At 35.8% G+C, this 12,024-nt stretch overlaps 1 protein-coding gene across 2 annotated transcripts in view; it reads right to left on the bottom strand.

The window, feature by feature from the left end:
* Positions 1 to 12,024, bottom strand: part of SH3RF1 (SH3 domain containing ring finger 1) — an 87,491-nt gene that overhangs the window by 27,327 nt on the left and 48,140 nt on the right. For both annotated transcript variants that reach the window (XM_050896007.1, XM_050896009.1), the window contains exons 3-4: positions 6,120 to 6,395; positions 4,635 to 4,730 (exon numbers count right to left, since the gene is read on the bottom strand). In XM_050896007.1, coding sequence (XP_050751964.1) covers positions 4,635 to 4,730; positions 6,120 to 6,395 — 372 coding nt within the window. The remainder of the gene's footprint in view (positions 1 to 4,634; positions 4,731 to 6,119; positions 6,396 to 12,024) is intronic.

The following is a 12,024-nucleotide window of genomic DNA, read 5'->3' as shown; positions in this document are numbered from 1 at the left end:
CTGAGGACAGCAATAGTTGCAGAATATTTTGCAGAGTGCAGTTTGCTTCTTCCTTGAGAAGAGGAATTAAGAACTTGCATGCATTCTCCAATGAAATGGCTAGCAACCATTCAAGGTCACCATGGGAATGCATCCCACTCATGCTATGAAGTGTTTCAATACAGCATTCCTTTCTGCAACAAATACCCCTGTATCTATTCCCACATTTTCTACGTCAGTTGTTTTCCTCAACAGACGTATTTGAACCGAAGCTTCTTTACTTTAACTTTTACATTCACATTTATTTGTTTTTTCCATTCAACAAAATCTTTGCTCTAACAGGTAGCCTGAAATCCAATTCCCCTTCCCACCAAAACCCAGGAAACAGAACAACTTTCCAAATGGGGGCAAGACAGAGGCGGCTGGCTAAGCCGCGTCTCCGTGCTGCGGTAGGAGTTGAGGCTAGCAGATAGGTTTCTGCCTGCTTGCAGCCGTCTGAAGAAATTATCAAGTAGACTACCATGCAAGACCTATTTCAACATCTCTTATAGTTGTGCTTTACTGTACTTATTTGACAAATGAATTCAGGTTTTCTTCACTCACACGTAGATAGTTAATTTCAGAAAGTGATGATATTTGAATTCTAAGTGAAAACACCATCTTCTCCCTCAAATGATCTTTCTATTCACATTCATCCAGGGTTTTTATTTATGCAATTTTACTACATCACCATACGTCAAGGAGTTATTTTTCCACTTTACCAACACTATTATTAGTCAAATTCCAATTTTTAGACAACATTTCACTCACATATATTTGGAAACAAAGGAGTGAAGTGTAAGTGGAACTAAGGCGAATGTTGTCCTTATCTGACATTATTTTTGCTAAGCCTCATCCTGGAGGATAGGTAATAGCATAGAAACCTAAATTCAGCTTTGCAATTAAGGTTTCAGAACAAATATATTTTGTCCAAAACAGTGGAAGAATCATTTTGCAAATCTTGAACAGATCACAATCATAAGCAAAGCTGTGTTTATATTAATTTTTGAAGCAAATGAAATTTGTATTGCAGTTTTTGTTAGGGAAATTAACCAAACTATGATGCTCAGAAGTTGTCATTGGAATGGTAACATTGAGATTATCACATTCAAATCTAGTGGGAATTAGACTGTAATTTTCTATTCAAAATTAACAATTCTACTCAATGTGGCATAATATACAACATCGACTTTTTGCATAAATTTTCTGTTTGAAGTTCTGGGCAGGCAAACCAGTCAAAAAGTAGAGGAAAGTTTCCATAAAAGGTTTTATCTTATTCTTCTGAGTTAGTATTGTTACAAAAGTCTGATTTTTTTTTTTCTAAGCACGTTAAATCCGATCACATCATCTAACAGTGATAGACAAAGTTTAGCCTAGTAAGTACAACGTTAAAAAGACCATGCTAGAAATCCAGCCTAAAATCCAATCTAAAATGTATAGACACAATAAAAAATAAATTTGTTCTGAAACACTCCTGTTTGGTACAAGAGGAGATGCTAATTAAAAAACCCAACCTGACACACTAGGCACATAAAATCTTATGTTCTCATTGATTAAAATGTCAAGTTAACTGATGGATCCAGTCATATAAAATGACAATGAACTTAAAATTCTACTACAGTGAACATTTTAGATCATTTGGGTTTTTTTTCCCTACATTTCTATAAGATTGCTTATAAATAAAGCTAAAGGACCTGGTTTAATACAAAGGTGTTTCCCAGTTGTTCATGTTAACTTGGGAAAACAAAAGCTGTCATTATTTTCTACTGACATTTTGATTGAAAAGTGATTCCTTTTCCCTGATTTTTCTTTTTCTATTCTGGGTGTTTGTATTTTTTCCAGTTGTTCTGTACAAGTGCTGAATAACTTGTGAAAATTTAAATACTTTTTAGATTTGGAGTGTGTTTACTAAGTGTTAAACCACATCCAAATGTCAAATTTGAGGTCTTTCTAAGAAATGTATATTGTACCCAGAACTGTACTCTATGTAGAAAAATTCTAATAATATCTGTTTAGTTCTGATTAATCTTTCTTTTTGGAACAGAGATAAACATAAGTGTTATGAACTTAATTATACAGTTTCTAGACTCACTGCATTTTATTTCGTCACTGTCCAAGAACCTGGTTGATCTGCTTTTAATGCAAGCACGTTGAAATTCCATCAGTCAAAAGTCTAGTAATTTAGATATGTTAATCAGGTCTTACTCTAGTAAAACTAGAGGGTTTGTTTGGTTTTAGCACTTCTTAGAAAACAGAATTTCATTTTTTGCAATGCTTGCACTATTTATTTTTCATTTGCAGATAGAAGTAATTATTTCACAGTGCTATGTGTCTACAGATGAAGACGTACTGTTTTGTGAGTCTGTTAACAAACTATACTTTCAATGGAATCACTATTAAAATTTCTCTCAAAATGTTTTCAGTCTTAGCTTTTATTATTACCACATATTTAATAAGTGAAAGTGATATAAAAGAATAGAGCAGACTAGCAAACGTCAATTTATAAAACGTTCCTCCAGGTAAAAAGTTGTCCGCAAATATAATCAGAGTTTTTCATGGACTTCAACATATCTAAAATTTTATCCTGTGACCTCATCGTACAAGAAATATCACAAGCATCAGACCTATACTACAGAAAAAACATCACAGACTATACTCATTTTAAAGTTAACGACTTCAGAAAATCTCCAGTAAATGCAGCTACTAATTCACATTTTTAAAAAAAAGAAAAAAAAAAAAAAGGATGTGGACTAACATACACAAGGCAAAGATATGTCTGTCATCATGACAAACATAGGCCATGATTACAGGATTGGGAAATATAACTAAAAATACCATATAAAAATACCCCTCAAAAATGAATTACTTCTCATCTTCAGTGTCTTTAATAGTAACACAGGTAAGAATGGTTTGATATAATTGTTTGTATCAACTGTCTGTATATTTTCCAGAAGAACAGTCTCAGAAAACAGGTATTTCAAAATTCAAATTGATAGTTTTCTGCCTATCTCACAGCTCTTCACCACAGCATGTGTTTCGGTTTAGTTTATACAGGGAAAAAACCCACCTATCTGATCTGAAGTATCTCTTTGGGTATTATTGTTCTAGATTTCCCATATCATTTTAGTGGGGATTTGCGAGTGTGTACACAAGTGCTCGTGCCTGTTCTAAAAGTGTTAATTGAAGATACATTTTCTTAGTTGATGGAATTTGTCTTAAAACATCAACAATGAAATACATTTTGTGACTGAGTATCATTTTTACATAATTTTTTTCAAGATTATATCTCCATTTTGCAAACTTTTGTAGAGATGGAAACGGAGTTGTTAGCTAAATAGTTAGCCCAAGTAGCAGCCCTAGGAAAGGGCTTTTTCTAACTTGTCTCAGTTAAGTGATTTAGTTTTTAAAAGCACCACAAAAAGCTTTGGCTGAACTGAAGGGGCAGTTAATTGCAAGGAGCTAGGAATGAATAGCCAGGGGCAAGAACTTCTTAAATTGGCTTTTAAAAACTTCTTAAACTGAAGCCAGAATTGCACTAAGCAGGTTGAAACCCTTTGGGTTTTGTTGTTGTTTTTTCAGTTGTGAAATTTTCTATCCCCAAATATACAGATCCTTACATCAGCCTATAAAAATGGATATACATATTTTCCCTTTTAAAAAGAATAAATTCTATGTTGGTTGAACACAGTAGTTTTTTAAAAAGTTCCCATTTCATCAGGGCATTCAGAAATTGAATTAATAAAACCTGACTTGATTTGTAGTATGGTTACACATTTCTTCTGTGACCTGAGGTACATATTTCTCATCCCACAGGTAATGTGAAAATACTTTTTTCTTTCATCATTCTGCCTCATTTATTTAAATAAAATCCTGTCAGTGCAAGAAGCGTCTCTTACCAAGTATCCATAGCATACCTATCAGAAAAAGACAAACACTATTCCAAACTTCTATATCTTTCTGTAATGAAAACTTTAATAATCATTGTTGCAGCTGTACACACTGTTCTTAATCATCTATGTCCTTCTGTATAGAAGATACAGCTTTCAACTCTTAAACCTTAAAAGGTTGGGGAAACTTTCTCAACTGCTACCTCTCACTGTAAATTGTCATATCACATATGAGAAATGCAGGAAGATACAGATTTTATATAAGGGTCTGTTGGATATAAAAGTCAATGCTTTACCTGCTTAAAAACAGCCTATATTCTTTGACTTTCCAGTTGTGCTAATTTGGTTTTGAGAGGCAGGTATTAGGGACAGTGCAAACCTTACTATTTCTCTGACTTGCTGATTGCTTTCATTTTGCGGTTAAGTGTGGTTTTTGATTGACTGCATGACTCCAGTATTAACAAGAAAACACACTGTCTGCCTCCAAGTACTCTCATTCCAATTCCATTCAATAAAAATAGGTATCAAATAGCTAAGTAAAAATCAGTGGTTCAACTGCTGAGGTCATTAACTTTCCCAAACTAAGCACACAGATCTTAGATTATTTTAGGTCTAAGACTATTTATATCTCAGGTTATTTTAGAATCATCACCAGCACTGATTATTTTTCCTTTTAGAAAATGAAATACACAGTGGGCATAACCTTACTGAGGGCCCAACTTTACTCACCTCAACATATGAAATTGGAAATATTCCTATCTTGTCAGCCAGCATTCCTTCTGCCCAGTTTTCATCCACACGGCGAATTACTGTCAGAACATCATCCTGTGTGAACATGCAGTGATTATGTCTTCCAGCTCTAATTAAACTTCTAATTTAATTTCCCTCCATAACGCATGGGTAATCAGAGAAGGCGGTACATGGACAAGAACCGCAGCGAAGGCACTCCATAATAGGAACATGCCACTTTCGGGGTTGAAGTTGGTTCCAGCCGTTCCTTTTCCTATTTTGTCAGAGTTCAGCTAACTGTCCACAGCTAATCTCAGCCATCTGACTTTGTCCTTAGTGCCAGACTTCCTGCCGTGTTCAGTCCATGGTATTCATCAGCCCCCCTTTAAGTCCTTGGCGTTAATCAACAGAACCGCAATCTTTTTCCTTCTAAACTGACCCATTACCTAATCTTCCCTAGATGTTGCTTTTCTACTTAAGTACTTAAGAACACTGGTAAGTGATATGATTTCCTTCACATCTACACGGAGCATTTGGATTAGATATGGTTTTGAGAATGTTACATAAAAACGGGATTTAAGTGCACATTAAACATTGCTCTCGCTTATACTGAGATACATAATTGTCTCATATGCAAGTTAAAATATTTGGACACATATATGCTTACTCAAGCGAGACTGCAGATTTAAAAAAAAACAAACAAAAAAACAGTTCGCCAACAAGTTAATCAAAATATGCAAGCTAATGTCAATCATCCTCAACAGTATTGCTGTTCTGTGTTGTAATAACCATTGTCTGTCCACATGTTAATATCTTTCCTTTTCAGAATTTTAGCCATCCTTTTAATTTTTAATAGGCAAGGGTAGAAAAGTGATTGGCTCACATTTGATCTTGCAATATTTTTGTGCAATTTGATAAACTAAAGAATCAGAAACTGAAAAAAAGGAACAGCTCTGATTCCTGTTAAAACTCTGTATCATTATGTGCCTTGCAAGACAGAAAATTAATTACAATAGAAACAATATAAGAAGAAACATCGTATTTTCCAAAAGGCAATTTGTAACATTATAGAATGACAAAGTTTAGCAGTACTTTGTGTCTAGTATCTAGATCCTAAAAATGTTGCTTACTAAATGCAAAGCTGAAAATAGTACCAACTTCAACAACTTAAAATGAGTGTTTCTTTAGAAGATGGAACGCTTTTAATTCGTAACATAGTTCTCATAAATTAAGAACATTACTACTGCAATTATGAAAAATTGCATTCTCAAAAATAAAACCTCAGATAAATTATATGTAATTTAGGAAGAGAAGGAAGGCAAAACTAATCAACATAGGAGAATTACCTGCAGAATTACTTGCCCTTTTCATATTTGTGCAACTCCATTAAAAAAAATGCAGACAAGACTACAGAACAGTCTTATTATTTTTTATCCAAGTGAATGAAATCATTAAAAGAAAATAATAATTTTATTCTGTTTTTACCTTTGCAAATGGTAAACAGTCTTTATCTGCTTCCTTGTCTTTTACTTCAAAGTCATAAAGTGCTTTGCACTGAGGCGGAGGTTGAGGTAAAGGTTTAATAATCTGAACAAAATTGGTAGGAAAAAAGCCATGGATGCCATTGACTTCGCCATGATACCAATTTTCATCCACCTGTCGACGCAAAATGATGATGTCTCCTTTACTGAATTTAAGATCTCCAGGTTCTTTTCCCTCGTAGTTATACAATGCTTTGGCACATGGTAACTGAGGTACACCCTAAAGAAGAAGAAGAAGAAGAAGAAAAAAAAAAAAATCACTAGAATTAGATGAGTACGACTAAATAGAATTTATATTACATTCTTTGGGAGACTATGAATGAAATTGTAGAAAATTGCAAAGTAAAATTATACACAATAAAATTATTTTATTGCAATGATTCTATTGATTTTACCCAAACATGTAGGAAGAGCTTCAGTTCTATACAGTCTTAACATCCCCTTAAATTTCATGATGGTTTTCAGTAATGCTACAATGTTGCTAGACACAAGAGAGGCAAAAAACCATAATACTTTAACCCTCATGTACTAATTCACTAAGCTTAAACATTACAAAAAACCGAAAACAAACAAACTGGAAAGTATCCTGACCACCTGAGAGATCTGACAGAAAAATGCTGCAAGAAAATACAGCACTAGAATAACAAATTTGCTATAAGACCTTTAAGGCATGTATTCTGCCTGCCTTTCTTATAATTGTCCTCACCTTATTTATTTCACAGGCACAGAATGTTAAGGATGAGGACATAAGGGAGGTGTTTTCCAGCTTGAAAAACAAATCTCACTTTATTAAAGGTGAGATATTTCATCCTGGAACAACCCTTTTAATTTAATTATTTATTTTAAAACATGGCTAAAAAGAATTACTGGGGGGGGGGGGGGGGGGGGGGGGGGGGGGGGGGGAAATCTATTGAAGGTGTGTACCCTTGGGTTTTCTTCATTTGATTCCTCTATAATACCTGAAAACTATAGGTCATTGGTGCTGCTCTTGAATGCATATCAGAAGGATTACAATATAATACTGTGTCATCCTCCCTTGTATACACTGCAGGTATTCTTTTTTAATTGCTCAGTCTGTGCCTCCACATTTTGCAAGAGTGAGCAATAAAACTCTACAACTCTAGTATTAGGGCTACTGCCTTCAAAACTCTCTTTTCTCTCCAACTTTAAATACCTAGAGGGGAGCTCACCCCCTTAATGATGCAAACAGCAGTAACCTGCATTACTAAGACAGTCTTTCCACAGCAAAGACAGCATTTATAGTCAACTAGAGCACAGTATTTCACATCTTTAATGCTATCCCTTATGGAAAAGGCAAATTTTAATGAAATTCAATGTTGGTGATATTATTCGCCACATCTACACCATGGTATGTCTCTACTCTCAAGTCTTCTATCAACTCAGATTGTAAATTGCAGTGGACTTGCAATATCTCAAGAGGTACACACACAATGCAAGGAAATTCTCAGAATGAATTACCACTTTGAGTCTGTGTCATTGGTCAGAAGACAGAGTGCTTGATAATTTATTTCACATTTAACACTTAAAATTTTGTCTTTCAATATAATCCAATTTGTTTGGACATCTTTAATTTTTGTGTATGATTTTCTAAACAGATTATTAATTTTGTGAATGGATAAATAATATCTTAAAGATTAGCTTATTTAATAATTTTCTTTCTCTACCAAACAGTCAAAGGAAAACCATATGTACATACATAGGTACAGATGAGTATGATTTACACATGAATACAGGAAAATCACAGTTCATTCTATTGCATCTGGGATGGATACTAGAACTATTATATTAGCAGGATCTATGCAATTGTTCACAAAAACTGGTGAACTTCAGACTGAAGCAAACAATATTTTTCTTCATGATAACACTTAACTGCATCATTGCAGAATGTAAACACCACTGGCATACTCTGTAGAAACCTGGATATGGAAAAAGACTAAGACATCAACTAGAGAATTTGTGGGCCCCAACTGACTGAGGGGGAAATTCATGGCCACAATAGAAGAATTAAAAATACTGTATGTGTGTATGTATTTTTTAGTCCTATGCTCTCTGCAAAGTAAACAGACAGAATGAAGGAAGCAGTCAGTGTAGATGTAGTGTGGACAAGCGCAGAGAGAGAACTGGGGGGGAGGGGGCAGGTTGGAAGCAAAAAGAAACACAGGTCTACACAGGAGAGGAAACACTGTTTGCTTATCCATTTCCACCCCAATAACAAACAAACAAACAAACAAACAAAATTACAGCCCTTCAGTGATTAGGAGCCAAAGAATTACTTGGTAGAAAAAGGGCCCCAAGCAATTATGGCTACTACAAGACATATGCATCTCCCTTGCACTGGAGGGAATAGCTGGAGTTCTCCCAAGAATCACCCCGTTGTCCTGGGAGAAAGCTTTCTATGTCCCCATACTGAGGAAGAACTTTAAAATTAGCTGTGTGCATAAAATACAGCTGGGAAAAAAAAAAATCTTTTCAAAAACAAACAAAACCAAAACAAACCAGGAGTGCCAGCGCAGCAGATCATGTCAAAGTGATCAAACTCATCAATTAGTCATCATTTAATTGTTAGAACTCGATATTGCATTTACGCAGTTTATCACAAAGCCTCCCATGAACAAACCTTCACTCAAACGTACAAACATCTGTTTATATTTTATAGGAAGTTCCTTTCCCAGAGTATAGGTTGAGTTTCTGCAAAGCTTGTTTCCCACGTTAAATAAAAATGGTTCCAGTCCGTAATTTCAAACAGAACAAAGTTCAACAAAACACACGCTTAGTTCTCAGTCAGACTGCCAGGGATTAAAGAGAAACGGTTAGACAACTCGGAAGAGAAGTAAAGCGAATGCCTTCTCCTTCTGTCCCAGGGGGAGGATGAAGTGAGAAGGAGCAGGTACGATGGGGAGTGCCATTCTCAGAGGTACGGTATCAAGGGCCCTAGAGCACCATCTTCACATTCCTCCTCCTCTGAGCAACCTGGGAGCCGCAGCTTACAGCCGGTGCCTTCCGGGCCATTGCAGTTAGCAGTCTTGGACGGCTTCGGCCCCCCTTCTGCCCCTCTGGCTGTTCACCAGGAGAGAAGGCCATGAGGATACGCCGAGCCAGAGTTTACATTTCACTCCGTGTCTCTCACTTGGCTAAACATGAAAGGAAGGCTTTGGAAGAAAAACTTTGCAGCCTACCCTTAGGTTTACAGCTGCCATTTACCCTGCCAGCTCTTTGAGAAAGCAACAACAACAACAAAAAAACCCAGACAAAAACCATTTTAGGAAATTAAAATATAAAACTCAGAAAGACTCCACAAAAAATAGGTTTCTTAGAATTATTTCCTCAGTCCTTATGCAAAATCCTTATGCAAAAATATTTGAACTTGTAATACTACTGCTGACATACAAACTGTTTAAATTCATTTTTAGCTAAGGCATGGATGTACATACATTTCACATGCCAGATTCCTTTAAAGAAAATAAAATTAATAATATATGATGACATCAAAACAAACAGCTTAACAAGAATATGAAAAATGCATATGCATTCATATATATGAGGCTCGGGTGCCCCGGATTTCTTCTCCCAACCCAGATATTTTGTCTTAGAAACCTACAGAATTCGCTTACAATTTTCCTCTTTGGATTTATACTTTGTCTTCAGTCACCTTATTTCGAACTTTACTCTTACTTTTTTAACGGACAATATGCAACTGTATGTATTTTTCATGAGCTTAAGCCAAGAGAAACTTAGGCCTGCACAGAAACACGAGATCTGATTTCCTTTTAAAAAGGAGTTTCTGTGGCAGAAGCCCAAATGTAAATATGCTTACACTGGCATAAAACAGTGTTCATTGTATAACTTACTGCATTTGGAGAACCGGCATAAGCTAAAGTAGCAAAATAGTAAATCCCCTCCCAAGGAAATGAATGGAACTGATACTGGGTCATCTGCATCTCCGTTTGCTTCCAATCCTTCCCGGCTGCGGTGCTGCTGGTTGTCACTTTTCCAAGCAAGCAAGGCATTCCCTGTTCTCCGGCTGCGAGACTGGGATGTGGCCTGGGCTTCCCTGTGAACCAGTTGAATTCACTCAGAATATCTATGCCATTTTCACCTGTTTGAGGTTCTCAGACACTGAGTGTCTTCAAGAGGCCAGGAAGTCTTCTTTCTACAGAAGTACTGTTTATGTTAGTAGTAGGACAGACAAAAAAGATTTCTGAAACTGTCTATGTGCACAACCAAAGCGCTATCAGCCTCCAAAAAAGCTGGCCTGCTCGGACACCTCAGCAGCAGTTTTTATGCCTAGCTTTCCTAAATAACTTCTGCCTTTCTTTACAGAAAATCTAAAAACTGGAAGTTACTATCATTTTGATCCATGTTCTAAGAGGATCTTTAATAATCATCAGTTATTTGCAATTTTCTTACAAGTAAAGACAGAAAAATTATTTTTCTTCATCTATCTTTTTATTTTCTTTCCATGCAGTTCCTAAATCAAACCAACAGTCACATTAATAAACAGGACAAGATGAGAAACTATTACAAAAAATCTCCAATTACACAGCAATCGTAAGTACAGTAAGTCTAGTGCTACAGAGGTGCTTTTATGAGTCTAACATTTTTTCCCCCAAGGAACCAGTATTGTAAGACATACTTGGTTGCCAATAAAAGTTGCCTTTACACAAGGAAAGGAGCTTGTTAATAGGCTGCAGCCAACTTGTTTGCAAGGCAGATTTGGGTCGACTGAGTTCTTTACGTGTACATTCTCCAGTAGGTACAGGTATACCAAAGATTTCCTCTTCAGACTCCTAAGTCATTCAAATCTTTTGAATGACAATATTGCTTCTTCTAATCTTCTAGTCCATTCTCTTTCATATTGTTGTCTTCATGACTCAAATCTTTCAAATGCATCCTTTTTATCACTTTTTTTAATGTATATTTTTGCTTTCTTGCCTTCTTTGGCCTTTACCAAGCTGTCCAGTCCTACATGCAAGGACATCCCATTTTGCACCTATATTTTTTTCATGTCTCTTTCATCTTGCTGGCTCCAATACCTGTTTTCAAGTCTTAATTTAAAACCATCTGATCTGTCTAGTTCCATTTTCTTTGTTTCAGCCTCCTTTGTTCTTTCTGTACCTGCATTTAAATTTTCACATATTTTGAGACACAGAGCTTATAAGAATATTTCACCAAAGACCTTCTTAAACGGCTTTTATTAAAAGATGTGTTTCCTTCAGCAGGATTTCCTTCTAAAGGAAGGAAACATGCTCCCTATGTTAAACTACAGGTATACTGCTTTCACCTGAACAAATTCAATACTCAGTTTTCCAGAACAGACCAACCTAGAGGAGGTAACATTTGAAACTAAGTCTCCCCATTTCTTTTTGAGTTCCAGAACACAAAGTGTCTCCGTAATCCAAGAAGAATGTTAAAGCTGGCTCCCGCATTTTTTTTTCTCATATAAGGAACAATACAAACGAGGTCAGATTTGCTCAAAGAAAGGCTAACTCAAGCATTACTAATCTGTATCTGACACTAAACTGTTAGCAGAATCAATTTTACATACTTCTACCATCAGAACTATCTTGGAAGATTGCAGAGGTCATCAGTGCAAATGAAATTACTTCTAGTTAAAGTGCCTCTGAGGTTCCTGCTATCTGAATGATAAAAATGTAAGATTTTTTTTGTCAGGAGGCTGTATCAAGTTGCCAGTATGCTGTAATAACCATAAAGACAAACCTTTGGTATCATCTGATATGGATTACTATTGCTCTGCTGAATATAGTGAAACAGTATTTTTTATGTGACAGTTCACTAGATTAAGGAAGTGAGCAACGTTAATGTTGGAA

Source organism: Gymnogyps californianus, chromosome 4 (genome assembly GCF_018139145.2).
Source record: "Gymnogyps californianus isolate 813 chromosome 4, ASM1813914v2, whole genome shotgun sequence".
NCBI lineage: Eukaryota > Metazoa > Chordata > Aves > Accipitriformes > Cathartidae > Gymnogyps > Gymnogyps californianus.
Note: the sequence above shows the minus strand (reverse complement) of the source record. Positions and strands in the feature narration are given on the sequence as shown.